The sequence below is a fragment of the Aspergillus novofumigatus genome (genome assembly GCF_002847465.1).
Source record: "Aspergillus novofumigatus IBT 16806 chromosome Unknown P174scaffold_2, whole genome shotgun sequence".
In the NCBI taxonomy this organism is placed as follows: domain Eukaryota; kingdom Fungi; phylum Ascomycota; class Eurotiomycetes; order Eurotiales; family Aspergillaceae; genus Aspergillus; species Aspergillus novofumigatus.
In genome coordinates this window covers 2,132,948-2,158,571 of record NW_020194275.1, presented here as the reverse complement: position 1 = coordinate 2,158,571, position 25,624 = coordinate 2,132,948, and the positions used below count along the sequence as shown (strand labels likewise).

The 25,624-nt window shown below is 52.4% G+C and overlaps 9 protein-coding genes across 9 annotated transcripts; 4 read left to right on the top strand and 5 right to left on the bottom strand.

The window, feature by feature from the left end:
- Positions 1-211: 211 nt before the first annotated feature.
- On the bottom strand, positions 212-2,233 carry P174DRAFT_501683 (ferrochelatase HEM15). Its single transcript, XM_024831044.1, has 3 exons — positions 1,823-2,233; positions 1,170-1,752; positions 212-1,114 (listed from the first exon to the last, which is right to left on the bottom strand). The coding sequence occupies exons 1-3, from the start codon at positions 2,066-2,068 to the stop codon at positions 657-659; spliced, it is 1,287 nt and encodes a 428-aa protein (XP_024685632.1). The 5' UTR covers positions 2,069-2,233; the 3' UTR covers positions 212-656.
- Positions 2,234-2,402: 169 nt separating this feature from the next.
- Positions 2,403-4,892, top strand: akuA (putative DSB repair complex subunit Ku70). The gene is made up of 6 exons (XM_024823222.1): positions 2,403-2,591; positions 2,645-3,256; positions 3,315-4,161; positions 4,216-4,319; positions 4,389-4,616; positions 4,673-4,892. Exons 1-6 carry the CDS (start codon positions 2,526-2,528, stop codon positions 4,778-4,780), a joined length of 1,965 nt encoding a protein of 654 aa, XP_024685631.1. The 5' UTR covers positions 2,403-2,525; the 3' UTR covers positions 4,781-4,892.
- A 102-nt stretch (positions 4,893-4,994) lies between these two features.
- On the bottom strand, positions 4,995-6,058 carry P174DRAFT_418015 (DUF3431 domain-containing protein; the record flags this gene model as incomplete). Its single annotated transcript, XM_024824658.1, has 3 exons — positions 4,995-5,043; positions 5,109-5,750; positions 5,808-6,058. The coding sequence occupies 3 exons, from the start codon at positions 6,056-6,058 to the stop codon at positions 4,995-4,997; spliced, it is 942 nt and encodes a 313-aa protein (XP_024685630.1).
- A 2,239-nt stretch (positions 6,059-8,297) lies between these two features.
- P174DRAFT_401991 (U2-type spliceosomal complex subunit CWC24) lies at positions 8,298-9,541 on the bottom strand. The gene is made up of 2 exons (XM_024823943.1): positions 8,926-9,541; positions 8,298-8,866 (listed from the first exon to the last, which is right to left on the bottom strand). Exons 1-2 carry the CDS (start codon positions 9,488-9,490, stop codon positions 8,409-8,411), a joined length of 1,023 nt encoding a protein of 340 aa, XP_024685629.1. The 5' UTR covers positions 9,491-9,541; the 3' UTR covers positions 8,298-8,408.
- Positions 9,542-11,132: 1,591 nt separating this feature from the next.
- P174DRAFT_428510 (putative nuclear migration protein (ApsA)) lies at positions 11,133-16,099 on the top strand (the record flags this gene model as incomplete). The annotated part of the gene is made up of 2 exons (XM_024825515.1): positions 11,133-11,534; positions 11,591-16,099. 2 exons carry the CDS (start codon positions 11,133-11,135, stop codon positions 16,097-16,099), a joined length of 4,911 nt encoding a protein of 1,636 aa, XP_024685628.1.
- Positions 16,100-17,332: 1,233 nt separating this feature from the next.
- P174DRAFT_438809 (class I SAM-dependent methyltransferase) lies at positions 17,333-18,244 on the top strand. The gene has a single exon (XM_024826634.1). The coding sequence runs from the start codon at positions 17,577-17,579 to the stop codon at positions 18,159-18,161; it is 585 nt and encodes a 194-aa protein (XP_024685627.1). The 5' UTR covers positions 17,333-17,576; the 3' UTR covers positions 18,162-18,244.
- P174DRAFT_438808 (uncharacterized protein) lies at positions 18,199-20,112 on the bottom strand. Its single transcript, XM_024826633.1, has 2 exons — positions 18,847-20,112; positions 18,199-18,797 (listed from the first exon to the last, which is right to left on the bottom strand). The coding sequence occupies exons 1-2, from the start codon at positions 19,881-19,883 to the stop codon at positions 18,293-18,295; spliced, it is 1,542 nt and encodes a 513-aa protein (XP_024685626.1). The 5' UTR covers positions 19,884-20,112; the 3' UTR covers positions 18,199-18,292.
- A 370-nt stretch (positions 20,113-20,482) lies between these two features.
- P174DRAFT_510132 (BAR and SH3 domain-containing protein) lies at positions 20,483-22,484 on the top strand (the record flags this gene model as incomplete). The annotated part of the gene is made up of 5 exons (XM_024831640.1): positions 20,483-20,853; positions 20,931-21,245; positions 21,296-21,412; positions 21,460-21,594; positions 21,618-22,484. Exons 1-5 carry the CDS (start codon positions 20,743-20,745, stop codon positions 22,482-22,484), a joined length of 1,545 nt encoding a protein of 514 aa, XP_024685625.1. The 5' UTR covers positions 20,483-20,742.
- Positions 22,485-22,646: 162 nt separating this feature from the next.
- Positions 22,647-25,410, bottom strand: P174DRAFT_510131 (uncharacterized protein). The gene has a single exon (XM_024831639.1). It carries the CDS (start codon positions 25,394-25,396, stop codon positions 22,703-22,705), a length of 2,694 nt encoding a protein of 897 aa, XP_024685624.1. The 5' UTR covers positions 25,397-25,410; the 3' UTR covers positions 22,647-22,702.
- Positions 25,411-25,624: the final 214 nt, after the last annotated feature.

The window sequence follows — 25,624 nt, the reverse complement described above, 5'->3', positions numbered from 1 at the left end:
TATATAACACAAACGGCCCTCACACCTGGGACGAAGACAATGTAATGATCAAGCGAGGGGATGGCCAAGAATGAAGGGAACCAGGATGATTATGGATATAGCTTGGGGGCCGGAGTGGACACACGCAACACAGCCGTCATGAACTCATGATTACCAATTCTTCACGAGAACTGGGAACGGAGCTGGAGCGGCTTCGCGGCCGTTGGGCTTTGCGTCAGCCCGATTCCGACCAACCAGTGAATCATAAACGGCCGCTAGTTATGAGAGTTTGTTCAATAATCAATCCTTCTTATCAGGGGTTGAGATTTGAGTCGAAGTAATCTCGGGCAGTTTCTCGATAAGGTACGCCGACACTACTACTGGACCGCGATTTGTCGTTGCACGTGTGCGACTTTGGTGACAAAGTAACTGTCAAGGTTGACAGAGACGTTGATGGGAAATCCTTCTTCCGTAATATTTCTATATAGAGTCACAACGATTGAAGACCAACAACGAAATGAGATTGTATGCTCGGACTTTTCAACAATATATACATTGCTCTGCTGCGCTCCGTCAATAGATCATCTCGCATGACAGCACAACTAAACGCCCCGAGGAAAAGAAAATGGCCCCTAATATTGTATACAACGGCCGAGAACAGCCATAATAGAAATAAACTAAACTACAAGAGAAGAAAATCGGTCGCCAGCAAAGAATTTCTTCTGTTCCAGGCACCGTTCGCTCTTACAGCCTTGACAGCGCAGAGTCATCTGTAATGAGCACTTTTCTCCTTTACGGAGGTGCTCTTGGGCAATGTCTGCTAGCGCCTGGATGAAAATGGGGTTGCCATTCAAACTCTCGGCTCTCTTGACTCCCGGAGAGTTTGCTTCCTTAATCACTTCCAGATCCAACTCGTACAGAGTCTCGATATGATCGCTGGTGAAGGCAATGGGGACTAGAATAATATCGGTCTGCCCACGTTTGACATAGTTTTCGACTGTATCGCTAGTTTGGGCTCCAAGCCAAGCTGACGGTCCCACTTGGGACTGCCAGCACAGTCGGTAAGGGTTGCTGAAGTTCAATCTTTGCATGACAGCATGCACAGTTGCAGCGACTTCAGCAGGGTATGGGTCACCTAGGAGATGTATTAGCGAGCAGATCTTGTTGATCGGTAAGAAGATGAGTCTCACCTCTGTTGACAACACTCATAGGCAGACTGTGGGCTGAGAACAAGAGTACGACACCATTTCGCTTCTCCTCCGGGTAGGTCTTCAGCTGCTCCTCGATGTTCCGGGCGAAAGCCTCCACGAGGCCAGGGTGCGTTGGCCATCGATCAATGACACTCCACTGGATGGCACCAGCGGGGTCCATGTCGCCATTCGCACGCTTACCCTCCAGCCTGGTTCTCCATTTCCACAACTCGTTCAGCGAGCTACCCGTGGTGGAACACGAATACTGGGGGTACTGGGTGAATGCGACGGCGCGCCCTCCTTTCCCATTGCCGAACCCATCTTCCAATAACTTTGTGTACATTTCCTCCGTCAGAGGGTCGGCGTATCGGAATGCGACATAAGGCTTGTGAGGGGCGGTTTCGGGATTGATTTTGTCCAGCAATTTGCACATTTCCTCGCACTGATATTCAGACCATTTCCTGATCGGCGAGCCTCCACCAATATCCGAGTATTGCCGTTGGATCTTTGGGGTTCTGCGCTTAGCGATGAGAGGGCCGAGGTACGATTGGAGTCGTCCGAGAGGAATCAGATCGCCATCGGCCTGGAACACGGAGACAGAATTGTCAGTCTCATATAGAGTGGTAGGATTGGGTATATTGAGGAGTGCATACAAATAATCTGCTCAGAAAATCTTCCACTTCGTCAGTCTTTGATGGCCCACCCATGTTCAGGAAGACCATTGCCGTGGGGCCCTTGGACCCAGTTGCATCTTGAGTAACCGGGGGAACTGCTGTTGCAAGCCCTTTCCTCTGCTCCTGCCCATAAGTCAGAGCGGTGCGAGACACAGCTGGTCGCAAGCCTAAACAAGCTCCATTGAGAATGTGCCTCGGAAGCGTTAATGGCCGGCGGAGAGCCATGGAGAGGTGCGATGATAATGTACTAAAAAGGTCGGCCGTCGTCTATCTGTCTATCACAGCCACACTTATGCCCACAAAAATCCGCCGAATAGTATTTGACCACTCAATGAAAGAATTGTGGCAAGAAGGAATTGTAACTGGAGAACATACCTTACCCAGGTCCTCAGGTGGTTGATGACGGAACAGCGGCAGCTAGAAGTTTGACCAATCAGCAATGATTTAGGGTCATCAAGTCTTGGCACATTCACGTGATGTTCGTGTTTCCCCGCGTAGCTCCCATTTGACGGGATCGCGTCAGTCGTGGAGGCGGCGGGCATGCAGGCAGCAGAGCGGTAGACACTCAAGGCAGTGAAGGTGGTGATGTAAATACCGACCATATCTTCTTGCCTTCAATGTACCTCTTTTCCTCCTCTTCATTCCTAGGCTGTAACTTCTAAATCTATTCATTATTCTCATCATGGCTGATGACAATCCATACCGCGATGATGAGGCAGTGGAAGAGGAGGAGGAGATCGATGAGACTGTATGCGGAATCCTACCATTGTCGAGGCGTCATGCACTAAATATCTCTCGCAGGGCTACAAAGCAGTAAAAGACGCTGTCCTCTTCGCCATCGAAGTCAGCGATTCAATGTTGACTCCGCGTCCATCATCTGATCCTAAGAAGAGAGTGGAAGAATCACCAACAACCGCGGCTTTGAAATGCGCATACCACCTCATGCAACAACGCATCATATCCAATCCTCGTGACATGATCGGCGTATTACTGTACGGGACGCAGGCGTCCAAATTCTACGACGAGGATGAGAACAGCCGTGGGGATCTATCCTATCCTCATTGCTACCTTTTTACAGATCTAGATGTCCCTTCAGCACGAGAGGTGAAAGAACTCCGTGCTCTGGCAGAGGACGAAGGGAAAGCAAGAGATGTGCTCGTGCCATCGAAAGAGCGGGTCTCCATGGCCAATGTACTTTTCTGCGCGAATCAGATATTCACATCCAAAGCTCCCAACTTTCTATCCCGGCGATTGTTCATCGTCACAGACAATGATAACCCTCACGGGGATAGTAAGAGTCAACGATCGGCTGCCACCGTCCGCGCGAAAGATCTCTACGATCTGGGGGTGACCATTGAGCTGTTTCCGATTTCTCAGCCTGAGCATGAGTTCGACAGCTCCAAGTTCTATGACGTAAGACTAGCGGGCGTTGACTGTTAGTGTAGGCAACTTTGTGGCTCACGTTGTATAGGATATCATCTACAAAACCTCACCAACTGATGCAGAGGCTCCTGTGTACCTGAAAGACGATTCAAAGGTGTCGACTGCCTCCGGAGACGGGATTTCGCTGCTGAACGGCCTCCTGTCCAGCATAAATTCCCGGTCGGTCCCTCGCCGAGCGCATTTTTCGAACATGCCGCTGGAGCTTGGGCCGAACTTCAAGATCTCTGTGACAGGATATCTCTTGTTCAAACGCCAGGCCCCTGCACGCAGCTGTTATGTCTGGCTTGGCGGAGAGAAGCCTCAGATCGTTAAAGGAGTAACTACCCAGATCGCAGATGATACTGCTCGCACCGTCGAAAAGTCAGAGATACGGAAAGCGTATAAATTTGGTAACGATCAGGTGTCCTTCACTCCCGAGGAGCAAAAGGCGCTGAGACACTTCGGTGACCCAGTGATCCGTATCATTGGATTCAAGCCACTCGCCGCTCTCGCTTTCTGGGCCAACGTCAAGCACCCATTCTTCATCTACCCTTCTGAGGAGGATTACGTGGGCTCAACACGTGTATTCTCTGCTTTGCACCAGAAGCTATTGAAGGATCACAAGTTGGCTCTTGTGTGGTTCATTCCACGCAAAAACGCGGTTCCAGTGCTGGGCGCAATGATAGCGGGTGAAGAGAAGGTCGACGAAAATGGTGTCCAGAAATTTCCTCCTGGAATGTGGATTATACCCCTACCATACGCGGACGACGTTCGACAGAATCCCGAAACGACACTCAATGTAGCGCCAGAGCCCTTGATTGACCAAATGCGGACAATCGTGCAGCAGCTGCAGCTTCCCAAGGCGTCATACGAACCGCAGAAATATCCAAATCCATGTAAGCTGGGAGAGTTTTAATTCATGGACGGGTAATGCTGATTGTTCCCTGCAGCGCTCCAATGGCATTATCGCATCCTACAAGCCCTTGCACTAGATGAAGACCTTCCCGAAAAGCCCGAAGACAAAACAATACCGAAATACCGCCAGATTGACAAGGTAGGTTGAATCTTGTTGTTCTTTTTATCTCTGCGCATTCCGTGATGGAGCATTGCTAAGCTGCCCCAGCGTGCTGGAGAGTATGTCCTGTCGTGGGCCGACGAATTAGAAAAACAGTACGCGGCACCGGCAGCGCATGGTCCAAAGAGCACATTAGTGAAACGGAGCGCCAAAGACCGAGCCGCCGATGGCGACGAAGCTTCCAGTCATCCGTCAAAACGGATCAAGTCAGAGAGCGGGTCCGATGGAGTGGACGTCGAGGTCCGGCTTCACTATGAGAAAGGAACTCTTTCGAAGGTAAGTCGCTTACATGCCGACTGTCTGAATGCTGCTAACGCCGATATGTGATATAGCTTACTGTAGCTGTTCTCAAGGACTTTCTGACAGCTCACGGGCGTTCGACAGCGGGAAAGAAAGCGGATCTCATTGAGCGAGTCGAGGAGTACATGGAGTCCAAATAAGAGTGTCGTGTCCGTACGACATGAAACTGTTAGTGGGTAATGATAAGCCTTTATGGCAATAATGATGTCCTGGTAAGACACGTGTCAGGTTTCTAAAAAAGTTAATACAAGGACTGTCTATATGTACAGCGTAAGTAAGCGACCAGGTATCTTAGATGAAAATCGTCTATATAAACGCCATCGCAAAAGGACCGCGCAGGCTGAGACTGCGAAATCAGCACTTCCCATAGACCTGACAATAGCAGAGTTCCTCATCGGGACAACTACACAACAGTCAGCCCCGCCCACGCCCACATTCATCCGGGGAAAGTTAGTCAGGAAAACTTACTATACAGCTTCCTGGCCAAAAATTACATGCCACAGGAACTCCATCACTCGCCCACTCGACGCATCGTCCTTGTCGGTATCGATAACCCACTGCCGGAATCTGATATAATCGTCGCGCGGCCGCTGGAGGACCTGCTCCCGCGACACGGCGAACTGCGCACAGCACGCGGCGCCGACTTCTTTCGGTTTCGCCAGGAACTTCTGCTGGGGCGCTGCAGCATCCACGGCCATTGCCGCACGGGCAGGCGAAGTCGTCGTGTTCAGCGGCGGGGTACTCGTTCCGTCGAAGATCTCCGCCCAGACCTGCTCGGTGACGTGGCGGTTGATACGGTGGGCGGCCTTGCAGCCTGGATTCCAGTTGCAGCGGAGGTTAACGTAGCCGTTGCGCTGGACGAAGTCGAGCTGGAGGGCGCGCATGGCTGCTACGTTATCGTGGAGCGGGGCGTCGACGTGCCAGGCCATGAGGAAGCCGGCGCGGTGGGAGTGGAGGAAGGCGATGGTGGAGGGGAGGGCGTCGTAGTGGTCGATTAGGTAGGTGAGGTAGGCCATGGATTCGTGGCCTTTGTTCAGCGGGGTGGTGAGCTTCTTGGTGTCTGCGACGGTTGCTTTGGAGGGGTTGACGGTGTAGATTGCGCGCTGCCAGCTGTGAGGGTCCGGTCAGTAACGTAGACGGGTTTGGTACAGGGATAGCTCGACGTACTCTGGCAGTTCTTCCTCGACCCACTCCGTGTGTTCTTCCTCCAGCTTAGCCATGACGATAACCTTGTCGCCTGTTCGTCCATGAGGGAGGGTGGGAACGGTCTGCGGGAAATATCGCGATTTGGTCCAGTCGACCAGGTATGTGCCTGCATGGTACTGGTCGCAGAAATCTTCCAGGTGCACCTTTACAAGATACAGCGGTATTAGGAGCAGCAGAGTTGCGCAGCATATGATTCGGGAACTGCTTTTCATTGTGATTGTTGCGGTTGTGGCAGTGGATATATCTCCAATATGAATGACTCGCTATACCAACCACGAGGGCCTATACGGTGTATCCAAACAGAAACACCCTGGGATCAACGCCAAAATTCAGCCATTGAGTTAGGGACCAGCCTGATATATTAAAAGTAGTATGGGGACGAGCAAAAGCAGCCGGGTGAGAGCAGGCCGCCGGGGAAGTATATCAACCGCAGACCACGAAAGGCAACAGAAACTGGAGAGGAAAAAAGAACTCAGGAGCGAAAAGGGTGAACTTTGTATTAGCTTCAGAGCCCAGAGCAGGCACCCCAGCCCCAGGCAAAAGGGACCCCATCCATATTGGATATGGGGCGATTAGAGTTAGGTAGATTCGTCTCTCAACCACGGGTCGCGAGTTGGGGCCCTCTGGGGGCCTTGGGGGGGTTCATTTTGGAATTGGGTTTTGACTTGACTTTGAGGGGCATATTCTTAATCTCCACCGGCCGAGCCACGCTACGTACTTACTAACGTAAAACAGACTAGATAGGTAAGGTACTATCCACTTACTAAAGTTTGTGTCTGACTGTTACCAACTAGCAGCGGTAGCCAGTTACCTAACCAGTCCCTCGTCCCAAAGCTAGGTACCTAAACGTAGAGAGGCCCTCCAAGACCCAGGGGCCAGGGGCCAACCAGTCGGCGTCCGTCTTTCACCCATACGGGCCCTCTCCCGTTGTTTAGCGTCTTTAGCGGGGAAGCTTGGCGCCCACGACAGCGCAAAAGTGGATGTTAGGAAAGGACTCGCACAGACGGCTCAGAACGCTATTGTCGCAAACTGTTTGCACGCCCCTGACAGTTTGCTCTGCCGTCGAAGCTCATCATGGCCGCCCGAGGGGGTGAAATGTGATCATGGTCTTCAGCGTGAGGGTGTCTGCCTTCCGCCGAGAGGCGCAGCACTCGGTTGGTTCTGAGGTCGTCTAAGACAGATTGAATCTAGGGAACGTTACCAAGGTTCGCTCGTGGCGTTGTCCCAGACAAGGCTTTTGTCCGCTTGGGTGCATACGTATGAGCCCTCTCACCGCAACCGTGGCTCTTCCTGTGATGTTCCTCTTGTCCTTTCTGTGCGGCGATGATGCTATACTATGACTTTGCGTTGCGAAGCTGTGGAGATTGTGGGGGTTGATATCCCGCTGATCAGCAGGGTCAATTTCTTCAACCAATTTTATGGACGAGCCAGTAACGTAATTCCCAACCAAGTCGGACACCCTAGCGAGCCTGACACCTCTGTACTCCATATAAAATGGCACCCATCAAGGCTTTCATATCTCAACAACCAAGCATCTACAGGGTCTAAGTTTAGGTAGGAGGTATTCGTATAAACGTACAGAGTCATATTCATAAGCTACAGCCTCCTAGTAGATGTAAATACTCAGGTAACATAAATTACAGCTGTATTTTTGGTGACATTAACTTTTTAGACAATAAGAGAGGAGAATAGTATTTTAGGGCCTTGTGAAAGAGTACTCAGATATTTTAATCTATATATAGTCTAAATTTCTTACCTATATTATAGCGTATATGGACGTGGTTGCGATATTAAAGTCTTGAAGAGTGCTATTCAATATGGAATACAGAGGTGTCCGGCTCGCTAGGGTGTCTGACTGGGTTGGGAATTACGTTAACTGATTGTCCAAATCAGGACGATCAAGTTAGTTAATAGACAGGGTAGTTCGACAATCGACATAGATAGGTCTTGAACAAGGGTGAACCTTTAGGCTTCTTTCTTCCCCTTTGTTGTTTTGTTACTCTAAACATAGGAACTGATAGTGGCTGTGACATCTCGCAATGACTCTGATCCTTGTCTATCAACTATCTACCCGGTAGATAGACGTTATGTGAGGCTTATTGACCTCGAAGGAATGCAACCTCAGTGGAGCATGTCACTTGCATTATGGCACCACTGTCTCAGATTGAGCTGAAATATAGATTAGACTACGGAGTATTATTATCAAATTGAAGTAGGTAGTTATATTCATTCCTCGCAGAACTAGTTTGTTCATGGTAATTGTTGCTGCCTAGATAGATAACCATATGTGGACAAGCTTAAGGACTCGGACAAGCACGAAAGCTTATTTGGCAGCTATTTAAAGGACTTGAGAGTTGAGGGGAACAGACTCGAAATATATCCACGGCATATACAAAGTCAAACTTGCAGTGGCTGTTCCGCCGGAGATGAAAGATACGTTAGAAAATATATAACGGCAGCAGTGATACGCTTTGTTTTATACATTGTACACTCGTAACCTTGCGGCCAGCGCAACTAGATACAATGCCATGCCATTCATGAATGGTCATCGCAGCAGGAAAATTAAGACTCCTCATCACCATCCTCCTCATCGCTGCTAACCTCCTCACCCTCTGCGATTGCTTGCTCTCGTAGTTTTCTCGCACGTTCCCTCTTCTTGTCCAGCAAGTGATTCAGCTTCTTTGCGACGTTGAAGACACCACCAGTGCCTGCCCCGCATGCAGCACACGAGGGGTTCTTCCGATACCGCTGCAGGGCGCATGACTCGCAAAAGTAATGGCCGCATTTCGTAATGATAGGACTTTTATAGGAGCTCTTGCAGATGATGCATGCAAAAGGAATGCTCTCGAGAAGTTCGTCGTCATCATCATTCTCATCGTCTTCCGCAGTCTTCGCATCGCCGCTCCGTTTCGAGACAACCCGACCACTTAATTGCTTGCCTTTGGTACCAATCTCCCATTCTCGGTCCAGCTCCCAGCCTTGTTTGTAGTCCTCTCGAGCGTGAAGAAATTTGCAGGAATCTGCGCGACGGTTAGTAAGAGCTGTTCTAGTCAGAAAAGGAAGAAAAAGAGATACATACCTCCAAAACCGCAGAACCCAGTCTGCTTCCAGTCCTTACATACATCAGGCGCAAAGTCCATGACTGTCACCGTACGGACGTTGGTAGGCGCCTTGATAGGGCCAAACTGCTTGGTAGGCGCATTGGGGTTCTTCTGGATGAATGACGAATAGTTCGCGGCGCCCTTGTAGGTACCGTCGGGCGCAGATGGAGTGCTCGATGCTGGCTGAGCTCTTGTCGTCCCTAATAGGTTCTTCTCACTCAACTCCTCGTCATACCAGTTGGAGTGCTTCGTCGCATCGTTGCTCGACGTCAAGGGAATAGCGGCTGTTTCGGTGGCGGGTTGATCTTCGGTTGTATTTCTGCGCGGACCAGCTGTAGCTGAAGAGGCAGTCACTGCAGCGTTCTTGCGTCGTCGTTTGATCCGGCGACCTTCCTCATCATCAGACGATGTGAAATCAGAGTCGGAATCTGAAGCAGGTGGCGGCGTATCGGGCTTCTTGCGGAAATTGGCTTTGGCCTTGTTGGTACGTTTCTTGAAGGAGATTTGAGGAACAGCGCTTCCAGCCTGAGTTTCTTCCGCCATCTTTATTGGGACAAATATCTCCTTGGACAGGACTATCGTGCTATGGCGCGGACAATAGCTACAATAGCTGCCGTGTATCGACGCAAGAAGAAAGCACATCATTATCATAGATCACGTGATTACTGCTTATCACATAATATCACATGACTGGTAGAGCACCTTGAGGCCTTGGGCATCGATCTGTGTGCCTGGGACGCGATCCATGGATGATGGACCGTGGAAGACGGTGGTACTGGTACCTTAGCCTTAGTATTTTGGGCAGAACCGTAAACATGAATGACACTATTCAGGAGATCTACCATTATGAAAGAGTTAAAGTATGGTCTTTGTCCTAACCTTGCTTAGTTGCTTGGATTATTGGACATCGGCAACGATAACAATGGATTATGGATCAAGCCTGTCAAATAGTTAGCGATCCCCCCTCGTCATCGTGTACCATTTGAGCGCTCAAACGGTAAGCTAGATCTCTGATCTCTGACATATCAGATCATTATTGTTCTCTCCAGCAGTGTCGTATCCTGTCATTTGATCTCAATCAAGATGTTTGCAAGTAGATAGAAACGAAAGGAAATAACTATCGCCCGCACGGCCCATACTATCATCTTAGATCATTGAAGCAACAAACAGATGTGCCTCACTCCACCTCAACTCAATTCCTCGCTCTCCTCCCACTGTCTGTCTTCTCTCTCTCTCCCTCTCTTCTCCTCTTCTTCCTTCCTTTCTCTCCCCACCCAACGAGTCGCTCTCGTCTCGTTGTTGTCCATTTGACTGCCATTATTATTATCTATCGCTCTAGATTTCATTTTTCTTTTCATTTTTTTCATACACTCTCTTCCCCTCTTTTCGCTTTCCTTGGATCTTTTCGCTCTTCTTTCCCCTTCTTCCACTATTACCAATTTATCTATTGTCTTTCTTTTACATCTCTTCCTTCCATTCTCTTTTCTATCTGATTTAATGCCCAATTGTACGACGTAGTCGATTCTAACTCCCTTCATCCAACCTTGTACTCCACTATCTGGGTCTTATTCCCTGTTTTGCCAGTTCACCACTGCTGCTCGTTCCCGAGTGTTCAACTTGCATTAGTCTGTTGTGGTTGGTCCAACACCTTGGCTGCATCCACGCACACTCCCCAGTACGTCCACAACGCGTTTGTTGTCATCAGCGTCGCCAGTGCAGGTTTTACGACCTGTCTTACAAAACAAACATCGCTCGATCTGAAGCGCATTCGCTTGCGATCGTTCTCTCTCGATATTCCGCGATATTTGCTGCGCCATCTTCCTCCGCCAAGTCAATTCTCGGACACTGCCACCTTGCCGATCGACGCTGCGCTTATCGTTTCTCCCGTCGCATCCAAACTGGCCATTCAGACACCGGATATCTGGTCGCTGCCGGTTGTTGTGGGCCGCACGACCTGAAAATCGAGAATATCGAACTGTGAAAGCTTGAAGGGCGGATCAGATGATGCTTTGAAATCGAGACGGAGATAACGAGGAACGAGGCAACGAGTTTCCAGCATTCCTAGGGCGGCTGTTTCCTTATTTTGGTCAAGCTCGATAGAGACCACTCCGTGGTGCACACGACCTCAGCAGGCAACAACATCACAGACGCGGAAGGCCAAGGTCTTACTTCCAGAATTGCTTCGATGGATGACCCGTTCGTCTCAAAAACGGAGGAGCGTGTTCCTCGCGATGCGCATAGGTACTCCTCTTTTGACACGCAGCTGTTCAGTCTTAATGCCCCTTCTCCAGCACAGGCCAAACGAGCTCTTGAAGCTCACCTGGCGGAGACAGAGCGCAGACTCGAGGAGGCTTCGAAGCTCGGCACAGCGCTCATCGAACAGCAGAGAGAGCTCGAGGAAAAGTTAAAAGAGGTAGAACAGCAGCAGGATGAGAACCAGATCGGACCGGATCTGCGCCAGAAGCTCCTGGAACTGGAAAGGGAGTATAATGAGATTGGTCGTGAGACCGCTAGAGCCTTCCTGGCTCCGAAACGTCTGGCAGGTGGCGATGAAGGCCACCTGGGTACGCCCTCGCTCGATCAAAAGGTAAGGCCACAATGCTTCCTGTACCGCCCTCAGGGTACTGATCTTCTGAGCAACAGTCACCACTCAGTCCCGTCCTATTCGCCAGCCAAGCGACCAACTCTCCCAGCAAGGTGAGCGTTCCGTCACGGAAACAACGAAACCAACCCTCCAGCCGGGTCCATGATATTGAATTCGCGACCGAGATTTCTACTTCCCTCCTGGCCCAGGTTCGTCAATTGCAGGCCATGCTCGCCGAGCGCGAGGAGGCGTTGAAGAATGCCAATCTTGAGAAATCACGACTGGAGCTGGAGGCAGAAGCGTACGCACAGCGAATCCGGGCGCTGGATGAGAGCGAGGAGCGTTACAAGGACGAGAATTGGAACCTTGAAACTCGAACTCACGAGCTTATGACCTCGATGAAGGAGGCTGCCGATCGTGAAAACAGACTAAACAGCGCCCTCGGTACCGTCACGTCAGAAAAGAACGCTATTGAACGAGAGCTGGAGGAAGTGAAACAGGCCAATGCTCGGTTGATCGAGGAACAGGCTGCTGCTCAGAAAGCCAACGATGCTGAGATTCACCTCCTGCGCAGGAACCTCAATGCACAAGATGCCGAGAAACTTGCCCTTCACAAGAAGCTTGAGGAGTTAAACTCCCAGAACGAAGAGCTTGCCAAAGTGGTTGCGATGCGCCTTCGTCAGCAGGAAGCGCAAGCCACGCTCGAAGTGCCACGGGACCATCATTCTTCGGATGACGACCAAGCCACACCAGAGAACTCACCACCACCGTCTCCGAACAAGTTCACACCGCGTCACAATCACCTAGAGACCGAAACATTGCGCAGTTCTCTCGGCCACGCTCATCGTATGATCCAAAATCTCAAGAGTACAATCCATCGCGAGAAGACCGAAAAGATTGAATTGAAGCGTATGCTACAAGAGGCGCGGGACGAGATCGAACAACGTCGCCGTGAAGCTGTTGCCCCGGCAGGTCCGTCCAACAAACGACAAAAGACCAAGCCAGATGCCTTCAGAAAACCTGCGCGACCGGATCTGCTCGGAGCTGGTCGCAAGGGGAAGACTGAGATCGAGATCCAAGACGCAGAGTGGGAGGACAACGCTGTAGATGCCACCCCGACACGTCACGCTTCGACCTCCCTGACTCGCGACCGTTCCGGTGAAGAATCCTCTGCCTACCCCAGCGACGCTTACCAGACTGCTACCGAGGCCGATGATGCATTTGAGACTGCCAACGAGCGGGAAACTGCAACAGAAAGCGAAGCCTTCCAGACTGGCATAGAGAGCATGGCTGATGGCAGTTCTGACACTGATGAGCTGACTGAGACTGAGGAGACTGTTCAGAGGACCCCTCGCCTACGTGTTTCTTCATCCTTGATCATGGCCAAGGCTCGTGACCGTTCTTCATATCACAGCACCGCATCCACTTCCGCAGATGAAGATGAAGGCATCGATGAAGTTCTCGCCTCCCCCAGTCAAGCACACGCTCCCAGATACAGGCTTAGGAAGAAGAGGAGTGTCCTCAGAAAAATCCGTCCGTCTGGAGAGGCCCCTATGGCTTACAGCAGCCGGCCTTCGAGTGCGCGAGAGTCGCCTGCGACTAGCTTCGCCCAAGATTCGGTTCCCCCAGAAGGACACAGTCTTTTCGAGGAACTTGCAGAACTTGAAGGCGGCGAGGATGAGGACGGAACTTTTGGTGCTAACTCCCAGACGTCCACTCCCCGTATGCTTCCTACGGCTGATTCGCGACGACCCTCGGAGGCCATTCTGGACGTGCCGTCCAAGCCCGCGATGGTCGATTCGGGCGTGATGACCGATCCCTGGCGACCTACGGAGTCTGCTAATCCTGCAACTGCCGGGGTTGAAGAGGCTCTGCCTGTTGCACCAGTCACGCCAACGAGGGCAACCGCATCCAGTGCTGAAGCCGGCATGGCCATCAAGGAGCCACCGAAGCTGGTTAATTCTGCAACCCAATGGACACCTCTCAGGTCAGGCGCCGAGTCAAATGGTGATCAAGTATCTAGCGTGCCTACCCCACCGAAGATGGCCTGGGATGATGCATCAGGCGCAGAGGGAGAGACAACCAGTGTTCCTGCACCTCCAGTCGCTGAGCTAGACTTCTCGTCGATTTCATCCCAGGAGACCTCACCAGTGCCACCTGTATTACCGCAATTGACTACATCGTACTTCATCGGCGGGGTAACCGAACCGGTTGCACTTCCTTCTCCGCTGCCGCGGGAGCTGTCTTTGTCCTCCATATCCTCTCAGTCTACAGAGCCTCTCATGGCACGACTTCCAGAACCTGAGCAGGTATACGCTCCCCAGATGGTCGTCTCAACTGTCTTCTCGGAACATACAGTTCCCGTTGCCGTTACTCTTCCCGAGCCGGAACCGCTGCCTGTTCTGTCTTTTGCGGACCACGCGACGAACACGGAGACTCCACATCTAGATGTCTCAACTATCTTCTCGGAACATACCCTGCCCGTTGCTGCAGCACTCCCTGAGCCCGAACCTGTACCTATTATCTCTGTGGCAGACCACTCTACAAGCACGGAGTCTCCGGAGCTAGAGATATCTTCGATAGTCGCTGAGCAGACCGAACCTGTCGCAGCTCTTCTACCCAAATCACTTTCCGAACCAGAGCCCGTTGTGATTGTTGAAGATAAGGTGGTGCAGTCTGAGAGCGCGAAACTGGATATATCCCATATCAGCTCAGCGTCTACTGAGCCGGTTGCACCACAACTCCGCGAACGACCAGTTTCTCGAGTACCTGAGCTCTCATATTCGTCAATACGGTCTGAAGAGACGCTTCCTGTGGGAGCCACTTCACCTGTTGCACTCATTCCCGGTCTGCAGATTGCCGATGAGAATATGCACCCGGCGCACTTGAGGGATGCTGTGCAAGAAAAGCGGCCGACAGACTCCATGTCGATTGCTAGGGATATCCCAAGCGACGATGCTGCCGCCGACACAGAAGACCGAAACTCAGGTGCCGCCTTACCGTTGGGTACTATCTCTGGCAACGCCGTCACACGCGGCAGGAGACGTCAATCCAACCAGGCTGATTCCGGTGCCCAGACAATATTGTCGTCGAAACAAATTGATCAGATTCTGATGGAACGTGTCTCGTCGCGCCCATTGTCTCCTCCTGATAGTGACAAGGCCAAGGAAGCTGGACCGTCGCCCTTTGCAACGCCAAAGGCGCGTCCTCGTCCCACTCAACATGCTTCGACGACATCTCTCCAATCTGCTCAACGTCGGCCAGGGAGCTCTACGAGCTTGTCGTCCAGTGTGCACAGCCTCAGTCATCCACCATTACCCGTGGACCACCGGGAAGCTATCATGGCAGCCGAAAAGAAGTCCTTAGAGCAACGGCCCCCGTCTCCTGGCTTAATGGGTCCTCCCCTGGCACCGGCTTCCGCATACCGATCAAACTCCACCCAGCGCCCGCTGACTCCAAGCGAATCAGGGACTCAGGTTCATTCCTCCAAGACAAGCACTTCGCGGGCCCAGATTAGACGGGAAAGTCAAGTGTCCCGCAGATCATCCGTTTCTTCATTTGCATCAGAGCTTGAAGAACGGTTCAACATTCAAGCCTATCCCAATCACATGCCCAACGGTTACGCAGCGGGAACAGATCCTCGCATGATACAGGCCATCACTCAGACCATGATTGGCGAGTTCCTCTGGAAGTATACTCGAAGGACTGTGACTGGGGAGATCTCCAAGACAAGGCACCGTCGTTATTTCTGGGTTCATCCGTACACCCGGACGTTGTACTGGAGTGAACAGGACCCACAAACTGCTGGGAAGAATCAGTTGCGGACGAAGAGTGTGCCGATCGAGGCTGTGCGAGTCGTTGCTGACGACAACCCTTATCCGCCAGGTCTTCATTGCCGAAGCTTAGAAGTCGTCAGTCCAGGCCGCCGGGTCCGATTTACGGCCACAACTAGCCAGAGGCACGAGACTTGGTTCAACGCGCTCTCGTATCTTCTACTTCGAAACTCGGATGAGGCTGGAGAAGGCCGGGATAATAATGGTACGCTGGAAAATGTCACGCTGGAAGATATCGACGAGTTCAATCCCGGATTCCGTTCGCAGTCCCAGCAGACCACGCGTATGTCCTTTTCCTCGTCGCGGAGCCGGACTGTCCGCAATGTACCCAAGCAGCGTGCTGCATCCGCCATGTCTGTACGGCAGACTGTCACCCCGGGCCGTGTATCACCCGCGCTGAGCGCACCGTCACAGGGTTCTGGGCTCCAGGTTCCTGATGACGGCCGCCAGGGGTCGACATCCCGTCTCAGCACGATCCTCAATACGACGATTAAGGGATCTTTTGGTCGTAAAGGCCGGCCAGGCTATGCCACCTCCAGTGTTCACGAAGGGAGTCTTCATGCGGACAGCCTACACGAGCGGGATAGCGAAGAAGACTTTCGGCGTATGATGGAACAAGACTCTGATCGGCTGGAGAACGTCCGCGCTTGCTGCGACGGCAAGCACGATGTCAGCTCACTTTCCAGGACGAGTCGTTATAGCCCCCGCGTCAATCGAATCCACTCGCATCACTGAACCAGCAGCTGAGCTGTTGTTGACGTCCACGAGTCTCTTTTGTGCAAACCTCGCACTATCATCCGCCCCTTTTTGATATACTGCGAATTTGATAAGCGTGCAAATCAGCATCTGTGTCTTCTGACCAGCTTCGTCTTCATTCTTCTCTACTTCAGGTATCTGCATTCAGCTATCGCAACCTGTCATACGCACCCGCATACTCATGCCGTTGGCTTTTTGGAACTTAACCTTGTGGCCATTCTCCCTACTCTTCGGTGCCTGTTCGTTCTCTGCCATTTTTCTGCACACATTGCATCATGAAATTTTTGGCCTCTTTTTCCTATGTTTCTATCATCAGCCTGAAATCCACCTCGGTCGATCCTTCGTTCTGGCTTGACTCTTCCTATTATACAAATTCTGTGCAAGTATTGCGCAAGTCTACCGCTCTGTATCCTTTTCATTTCCATTTTCAGTGATCTTGGCTCATTTCTGAGACTGTAATGACGGTGAGAATGACTGGTTATAATAGGGTTGTATCACCACGTTGCTGTTGGCCGTCAGTGTTCTTGATTATTGTGATTCTATCTCTGCTTGCCATAGACGCAAGGCGCAAGAAATGTTCTAGGCACCGATATGAATTGAACATCAAGGGTTCCAACAGTGTCTCATCCTGTAGTTATGTCATCCTATCTGCGAGGTGTCCATATCGGCTATTGCTATTTTCAAACACCCGAGTTGGTTTCCTGAACGGGGTTCGCGTCGGGCAGTCGGCGAGTCGGCGATTGCGCATATCTATCCGGTGTTTCTCCGCAATCTATCCATTCATCATCTTCATATACTCTACAAACGCCCTTCTCTTTCGAGGGACCATAAATAGAGGGATATACACCAAGATAAGATCAACATGACGGCCCATGAGCCCACCACGAAAGAATGGATCCGGACGCTGATTGAACCTGGCCAGCTGCTGGCTTGGGCCATGAGCTGTGAGTCTACCTCGCCGCTAGTCTATACACAATTATGAACAGCTCTTCGCAATTCTGGGTAGATGCGCGTAACTGCTGTAGTGCTTCAACTAGCCTTGCTATCCCTCCATTCCTACTCTATAAACCAATTATACATCCATTCATTGGAAAAAAATTGAAAATATATACTAACACCCACAGATTACACCAAAGTCTGCTTCGAAGCAGTCTTCCGTCGAGGCGAAGTCCTCGCCCCCTCCTGCAAACAAGCAAGCTCCGCGACGAAGCCTTTGGCCGCTTCTGGGTTGATTTCAGCTGTACGCCGTCTTCGTTCTTTCAATTGATAGTGATACCGCGGAGTACCGATACTAACTAACGTGCCAGCCGCGCGCCCAACAAGCACCCAACAACAAAACCAAGACCAGGACCAAAGGCAAGCGCCTCAAATCCAAAACTCAACGGACCTCATCCCACCAATTCTAGCCAGAGCATCAGGTGTCGTACTAGACGTCGGCCCGGGGACAGGCACGCAGATGCCGCTCCTGCGCCTGCGCGCACCAGCCGTCAAGGCGATTTACGGCGCCGAGCCATGCAGCGGTCTGCATGCGGAGCTGCGCGCGCGCGCGGAAGCGGAGGGGTTGGGGGAGAAGTATCGTGTTCTGTCCTGTGGTGCTGCGGCGGGGGAGCTTGTGCCGGAGTTGCAGAGGGAGGGGCTACTTCCTGCCGGGGATGTGGAGAGGGTTCTGGCGAGCACGAGCGGGGTCTTTGATACGATTGTGTGTGTGCGGGTTCTGTGCTCTGTGCCGGAGTTGGAGAGGACGGCGCGGGAGTTGTATGCGCTGCTGCGGCCTGGGGGGCAGTTGCTTGTTGTGGAGCATGTGGTTAATCCGTGGCGGACGGCGAAGGGGTCGATTGTGGCGAGGGTGATGCAGGCTGTTTATGGGTTCTTTGGGTGGAGCTGGTTTATTGGGAATTGCTGCTTGGATCGGGATACGGAGACGGCGTTGCGGGCGGCGGCGGACAGGGATGGAGGGTGGGAGGTTGTGGAGTTGGAGAGGTGGTTTGGACGGTCTCCCATACCGTATATTTCCGGTGTGTTGGTGAAGAAGAGTACGTAGATGAGTGAACGGCTGTAAGAAAAGAAAAAGTTCGGAATTTATTCATGTAAGTACATGCATCTAGGGTATCATAGTCATAACATCTTGAATAGACAGGCTCAACGATGATGGAAAAGGAAAACGAGATACAGTCAGCTGGGTTTCGGCCGTCCCGGTGGCCAGAAATCGAAGAGATCGAGAGCCTCAGACGTCCAAGGCCCCTGTTCTGGCGGATTCTCCTCGATTGGGTATGTGTCGACCGATCCCCTGGACAGCAGGGACCGTGATTGCACACTGGTGCTCGTCGTCAACGCTGTCGGATCAGACAGGGCTTTGCGGAGTCCTTTGGACGTGGATTTCGGTGGATGCGTGTTGTGCGTCCTGGCACTTTGGTCGATTGAGGATGACCCATGCACCTTCACTTGATCAGCGTTATTGCTCATTGTTGGTTGTAGGGTTTGCGCCCTCGCTGCAGACGTCGTAGCATCTATCGTATTTTGTGCTGTAGGGAACCCCAGCCGCTCTCTATGCAGACTCTGACGTGGATTGGGCACTAGATCGTCAGCCACCTCTTCCAGAACGAACATGGTGGACTCCGTCGGTATGAACTCCATATTAGTCGAGGTAGGATCCGGAGTCGGAAAAGGTTCACTCTCGCTAGACAAGTTAGCCAAGGCCCTGGGGACGTCTCAGAGCACATACTAACTGCGATCTCAACTGTGTTGGCACGATTCTCCTGTCTTGGGCGGATGACGGCACTGTACGTGCTGCTTTTCCAGGTGCCTGATTAGGGAGCAATGCCTGATACATGAGCTTCTTACGAGGCTGGCTTGTGGGTAAGCGGAGTGTTTTAGTTGGCGCCTCCGAAGATGAGTGCGCGGAGGATGGTCTTGATGCTGAAGACGGGGCGTTGTTTGACGAGTTTTGACGCTTCTCGACCTCGCGCTGAGCAGTGTCAACGACTGGACACTTCATTACCGGTAAAGCAGGCCCATTTGAAAAGGAATTCTTCTTCGGCTGAGAGATGGTCTCTGGGATTTTGCTTGGCTTCTGTGGTCTTTCTGGTGCGTTCTCCTCGGGTGAATCGGACAAATCGACGAGAATCGGGGGATTGGCGATCGAGCGTCTTGGTTGTTGCTCAGTCGGTACTTCAGCCGGGGTGGTCTTTTGACGTTTTGCCGCTCTTTCAGACGCCAGCCGATTGTCTTCCTTCTGTTTCTGTCGTTGGCGTTCCTCATAGGGCGGAACAGACAACCCAGCATGTGTTTTCCGAATGCCTAGGACATCATTGAGGGACCGCGGCTGTTGGGAGGGCATCGAGGACCGGAGCGGAGCAGGGGTACGAAATGGGGGAGCTAACTGTTCCGCTGCTTCCGTCCGTGACTCCTGCGTCTTCTTCTTATTGTTGTACAGCGTCGACAGGTCTGTTTGTGTCTGCTCCACCGGCTCACAAACTTGGATCAGCACGCCTTTGTCCAGCTCCAGCTCGTCTCCGTCCTGGATCCCGTCGTCCTGTCGCCAATGCAAATCTCCGATGAAATAGCCGGTGGTATCGTAAACCATGACCCGCTTATTGAATGTATGGTACCGGAGGAAGCCATCGTGCCAGCGCTTCGCTTTGCGTCGAACATCGTGGGTGAAAAGGCATCGAAATTTGATGACGGGCGCGGTGTTCTGCGTTGCGGGAACGTTCAGACTGGGTGTGCCACGCGGGGTTGCTGCTGATGATAAGGGGATCGACATGGCCAGAGTTTGGCGTCCCTCTGATGGTGCACCATCGGATCCAGAGCAGGAGATAACCGTGTCGACGAGCCTGGATGTTGAACCAACTGAGGGACGCGATGACAACGCGGAACCAGAAAAGAGAAAATAGGCGGCGGGAGCCTGAGGCCGAACTGTGGGGTTGGCCAGTTGACGGTCTCGACTTGTCCGTGGTTCGTGTATAGAACGTGATAAGGACAACGTTGCTTGGTCCCGATTGTCGTCACAATACAACGTTAAATTACCTATATCTCATTGTTTTCACTTGATCCTCCATCTACAAGGAGCAATCGAATCCTCTGGAACACATGGTGATAATGCGACCATTGATTGTCAATCATGGCTCTAGGAATAGCCTAGGAATAGCCTTGATCTCCACCCTGCCAATTTCCGCGGATGCCACACCCAAACACAGATCGCAGCTCCAAAAATAGTGGACTGGGAAGGGTTCTGTGGCGGGGTCTAGACATCGATATTATTTGATGACAGGCTGAAACACAGCCATACTAGGTACGATACTACTAACTAGGTCCTATCACTGTGATCCGATGCAGGACGCGAATTGGCTGCGTCATCTAGGCTGCTGCTTCTTTTCCTCCTTCCCCTTCTCCCTTCGTTATTATTATGTTTCTTTCTGCCGACTATTTTGCTTCGGCTCCCTTCCCCGCGATTGCTGATTCCTTTGGAACCTAACGATCATCCCTTCATCCATGGATTCCTTCGCAGTTGTCAATCTAATATAAGCTCGCTATTTCTTTACATCTTTAGCGTTCTTCCCCGCTGTCGCCTGATTCCTACCCCTATCACCACCTAGCATCAAGAAGCTCAACCAACCTCCAAGATGCAGAGTGTGCAGAGGCAATTCGGCAGGTTCATGAAACGATCCGCAGATGAAAGTCAGGTAGCAGTTCTTCTCAAGGACTTTGATGAGACCGACAAGCTATTGGGCAGAGTAGGTCTTCCTCTTATTTTTAGCCGACTATCCTATTTCCCCCACGCGCATTTCGTTCGCAAACTCACCATCAATAGATCGTCGAGTCAACCCGCGCCTGGCGCGATGCGTGGTCATCCATCCTGCTGCATCAAGAGCGAATGCTCTGCGAGTTCGACGGTATCTATGCTCCCATCATCGGGTCCTCCGATCCTACCACCGCGAAAGCCGCTCCAACGCCAGAAGCCACATTAGCCAGGACGCGCAGACTGCGAGAGGAATACGAAGAGTTGCGAAAGGAACTGGCAGAGGAGCTTAATGCCGTGGATCAGCGGATGATCAGGCCCGCCTCGCAGGCGAAAGAGTACCTGGCTCCGTTGAAGAAGACCATCAAGAAGCGGGAAGATCGCAAGGTCGCTTGGCCCCTTTCAGCACTCAAGATATTGAGGTTAACGTTAACTAGCTCGACTACGAACGCCATCAAAGTCGCGTCGACAGCTACACCAAGAAGACAAAGCGCTCAGACCGGGATAACGCCGCGCTCGCCAAAGCAGAAACCGATCTCGCAAAAGCCACAGAGGTAAGGCCTTAGCAATTGCGGCTGCGATTCCCTTCTAACCTCAGCAGGAATACCACGCCGCAGACGAGCACCTCCGAAAGTGCCTCCCGCCCTTAATCAACGCCGCATTCTCCCTTCTCCCCCAGCTGCTAGCCACCCAGATCGAGATCCAAAACACCATGCTGGCACACCACTACACCGTTGTGCACAACTATTGCGAGGGGAGCACTTCCCCTCCCCCGCCCCACCCATGGAGGACATCATCGCCCAATGGGAACGAGACCTGCACCCAATCCAGCAGGAAATCGAGGCCTTGGGCTGCCTCGCCAACGGCAAAGTTGTCCGCATGTCCCAGGCTCCAGACGACCACGGCAACGTTAACGGCCTCTCCAGCCGCCTCACAAACGGCCTCAATTTTCGCCGTCGCTCAAGCGGACAGGGTGCAGGTACAGGCACGTCACATCCAGTGCCGCCACTGCAGCCAGCCGCGCCCTCGATATGCCGCGATCACGTTCGTGAGCGTGAGCGTGAACGTGAACATGAACGCACCAGTAACAGCAGAGTCCCCTCCGTCCCAACGCCAAATTACGAAACTAAACCCCTCCCCGTCTATGAGACGAAACCCCGTCTGAAGGATCTGACCCCGTCCTCCTTATCGCCTAATCTCGCCGTGCCTAGCGCGCATCTCTCCCCCTCAGCGACCCCGCACAGCGATTCCCACCTCCCCGTCCCGGGCTCAGAATACGCCCAGACGCCGCTGAGCGGGCTCTCCCCTAACTCCTCGCGATCGGACTACTTCAGTCTCAACCCCCGAAAACCATCTAGTGGGTCGACGGTCACATCTCCTGGTTTTGCTGCCGCTGCAGCCGCGAAGAAGAAGCCGCCGCCGCCTCCGGCCCCTCGCGCCGGTTCCTCGAACGGAGCGCTGTATGTCACTGCCCTCTATGACTTTGCGGGTCAGAGTGCCGGTGACCTGGCCTTCCGTGAGGGTGATCGAATTCGAGTCCTACAGAAGACGAACAGCACCGATGACTGGTGGGAGGGAGAGCTGCGCGGAGTCAAGGGAAGTTTTCCAGCCAACTATGTTCAATAAGCAATGCCTTGTGGGTCCATGTCGATACCTTTAAAAAGCCCAAATTAGTAAGGAGTACTCGAGAATATTGGCGGTCATAATTCAATTTGACTCCTATGTGTAAATACAGGAAGTATACTGAATAAAGCGCCACTATCGGACCTCGCATGACAAAGTGACGATGCTTGTCTACAAATGTTTCTGATCCGCTTGCAGTCCTCCTGGCTGCAGAAATATAATCATACAAAGGCTCCCTCTTGCGCACCGTCTTCCGAAATTTTATTTTCAATTTGTCTCCGTCGACTGCTCAGAAACATCTCCACCATGTGCTTGCTTGACACCGGCGAAGGCATGTCGTGTGGATCTCCAAGCTGACCCAACTTATCCGGCCGCTCGCCAGCCCTCGCATTCTCGTTGGTCGCTATTCTAATCGAACGGCACTGCTGAGTCCTCGAATCGGAAGATACTGTAAGACGCCGTGCCGAGTACCGGCGATACCGCTCGCTTGCCAATTCTGTCTGCTGGGAATCCGCTCCGCGCCTTTTAGGGGTGGGAGAATCAAGTGTCTGAAGTCGATTGCTTGACCTCGCTTGCATTGGCGACAAGGCGGACACATTCTCGCGCGTGCGTACTCCTGTAGTAGTCAAGCTGTATCCCTGAGAGTAATTCTTCACACTAGGAGAAGAGAAGACTGAATCCGCGAATAAGGAACCTCGCTCCTTTGCTTGCTCTTTTCTAGACGGTACAATCGTGCGGACGCTCGAAGACCGACTGAATGGTCGGGAGAAATTATTGCTTGGTACAACTTTGCCGTCTGTTCCCATTTCACCCTCGGAAATACTCTGATACAGATAGCTTGTCTGAGGGTATGGGGATTCGCTGTTTCCAGAGACTTGTTGAGGAGCTGAGGGTAGAAAGTCCCCGGCCTCCTCGTGAATCTGTGCATCCTCTCTGTAGTGATCTCTAGGGGGAACGATTGTCTCGAATTTTGCCATCTGCGAACACATCCATTGTTTCCATTCGGCACTAGGCCGCACTCGGTTTCCACTGGACGAAGAGCGAGCAATACGCTTTGGGGAGCAGTAAGCGGTTCTCTGGCTTTCATAGATAGTCACCGTCCCGGGCTCATCCTCCGTTTCCGACGAATACAAATCAACAGTCTGATCTTTCCTTTCAGGAGAGTTCCCACTGGTGGTTCGAGAATAGATGCTAGGAGAATTGGAGAGAGTCTCTGGGTCGGCCTGACTGGCGACGATCACGCTTCGGGAATCGTCCTCGGCGTCTTCAGCACTTGCAGCGGCAGGTTCGTCGGCATCGCCGACTGGACTGGAATCCAGGGTTGCGCTCGCTTTCTTCGGAGCACTTGATATCCTTTGGGAAGGCATGGACAACCGGGAATGGCGCTGCGTCTGCTTCCGAGGAGTTGAACTACCTGCGTTGGCCGTGGCAAAAGTCCTGGAAGTCGCAATCGATGCATCACTTGGTATCTGGCGGATGGTCTGCCTGCTGCGCCTGGGGCGAAGAGAAGACGTGCGCGCTGGTATGAGTCGATGCTCTTTGACTTGGCCCACTACAAACTCCTCACGGGGACTTGGCGTATCGTCGCTGCCGATCCGCCTCAACAACGCATCGTACAAGTGCTTACTGTCGATAGAGCCGTCTGGTCGTATTGGACTTGGTCTTGGTGGAAGCTCGGAACCGGCACGCCCGTTAAAGCCTCCTTGTTCGTTAATGATGGACAGGCCGTCACGCTCGGATGCTCTGCGGGTTGCGATCGTATTTGGGACGGTTGAGTCAGCCCAACTTGTTACACGAGAGCGGGACGTCGCAAGACTTTCATTGCTTCGAACGCTCCGCACCGTGGGTGGTCTGCTCTGGCCGATGATCTCGCGGGAGCGGTCAAATTCCTCGGCGTGGCTGAAATCGACGTCATATACGGTCGACGATGGGCCATAATCGTGTTGCTGAAGTGAGGAGGGTGAAGCTTCCGCTTGCCCCTGAGCCGTCGATGTCTTTGATAGACCCAGAACTCGCTTCAACCCTCTCTTGATAGATGAAGAAAGAGCCCGCGCTTTTCCACGAGACGAAACTCTTTTTAACTGCCCCGCCGATGGCGACGCATCTGTGTCCATACCCGAGCCGCTGTTGGTGCGAAATGTCTTTCTGAAGGGCTTATGCTCACGTCTCGGCTTGAGCATGGTGATAGACGATTGCCTTTGACCACTGGATTGTCCGACCATGTTCTCCTGGAACTGACTGCGCGCGAGTTGGACAGCTGCTTCTTGACTCTGCGTGTGGTGGACGGTTCTAGGAGATTGACCACTTCTCAGAAAAGACATGGAGCGTCTCAACGTCCTATAAGAGCGGGGCGTGTCAAATAGCTCTGCGTCATTGAACCTCCGAGCATCTGCATCAGATGAGAATTCGTGAGAGGTATACGAAGAGCGCTGCCTGGCTGAGAACATCGAACGTGCTTTACGAAGCCGGCGATAGGAGGAGGGCAGCGAGGAGTCACGACCATCCAGGCCTCGAAACTCACTTATGGGCGGCAAGGCCGCGGAGAAGGTCAGGTCATCATCGCGGCTCTCTATATGGCTCGCAACGGATCGGCGAGAAGGCGAAGCGTCTTCGACTGATGGATTCTTGGCTGGTTCTTGCGTGTGACGGGGCGGTCGAGGTGGTCTTCTCGATGGGACTGCCATGCTTTCCGGGCCACCTAGACGGTCATACGAGTGCTTCGAATCTGCAGACGATCTGTCCGAGGAGCGCAGCATAGCACGAGAGGCAGCAGCAGCCGCATGCTGCCTGGCAATAGACGGGTCGAACGGCTCTGAGGGCAGGGAGGACTGACGCGATCTGCGCATGGAGCGAGCGGACTGACTTCGACGCAGGCGATCTTTTGCGGTCAGGGATATAGAGGACATTCTTGGCATGGTTTATTCGAAGAGGATATAGTTGAGTACTGATGTGAGCTAAAGGATGAGTATAAATGAGAGAAGTTCTACAACATGGACATACCTTATCGTTGGGTGTCTGGTGTTGAGCAACCGCCCCGAAATAGAAGGTGCTTGGGGGGTGCGATAGGCGGCAACATGACGGCAACAGACCCCAGGCGCAGCTTCCTGTTGCTTCAAGATCTACAGACTTGGGAGTTGCGGCAA

What these genes read in the sequence shown, in the direction of transcription:
- P174DRAFT_438809 (XM_024826634.1), top strand. Translation starts at nt 17,577, where the DNA reads ATGCCGCTCCTGCGCCTGCGCGCACCAGCCGTCAAGGCGATTTACGGC.
- P174DRAFT_438808 (XM_024826633.1), bottom strand. Translation starts at nt 19,883, where the DNA reads ATGTCGATCCCCTTATCATCAGCAGCAACCCCGCGTGGCACACCCAGT. An exon ending in CCAACACAGTTGAGATCGCA is followed by an intron (nt 18,798 to 18,846) that starts GTTAGTATGTGC and finishes TAACTTGTCTAG; the next exon opens with CGAGAGTGAACCTTTTCCGA.
- P174DRAFT_501683 (XM_024831044.1), bottom strand. Translation starts at nt 2,068, where the DNA reads ATGGCTCTCCGCCGGCCATTAACGCTTCCGAGGCACATTCTCAATGGA. An exon ending in ATTTTCTGAGCAGATTATTT is followed by an intron (nt 1,753 to 1,822) that starts GTATGCACTCCT and finishes TCCGTGTTCCAG; the next exon opens with GCCGATGGCGATCTGATTCC. An exon ending in TATGAGTGTTGTCAACAGAG is followed by an intron (nt 1,115 to 1,169) that starts GTGAGACTCATC and finishes TACATCTCCTAG; the next exon opens with GTGACCCATACCCTGCTGAA.
- P174DRAFT_401991 (XM_024823943.1), bottom strand. Translation starts at nt 9,490, where the DNA reads ATGGCGGAAGAAACTCAGGCTGGAAGCGCTGTTCCTCAAATCTCCTTC. An exon ending in TGGGTTCTGCGGTTTTGGAG is followed by an intron (nt 8,867 to 8,925) that starts GTATGTATCTCT and finishes ACCGTCGCGCAG; the next exon opens with ATTCCTGCAAATTTCTTCAC.
- P174DRAFT_510131 (XM_024831639.1), bottom strand. Translation starts at nt 25,396, where the DNA reads ATGCCAAGAATGTCCTCTATATCCCTGACCGCAAAAGATCGCCTGCGT.
- akuA (XM_024823222.1), top strand. Translation starts at nt 2,526, where the DNA reads ATGGCTGATGACAATCCATACCGCGATGATGAGGCAGTGGAAGAGGAG. An exon ending in AGGAGGAGATCGATGAGACT is followed by an intron (nt 2,592 to 2,644) that starts GTATGCGGAATC and finishes TATCTCTCGCAG; the next exon opens with GGCTACAAAGCAGTAAAAGA. An exon ending in ACAGCTCCAAGTTCTATGAC is followed by an intron (nt 3,257 to 3,314) that starts GTAAGACTAGCG and finishes CACGTTGTATAG; the next exon opens with GATATCATCTACAAAACCTC.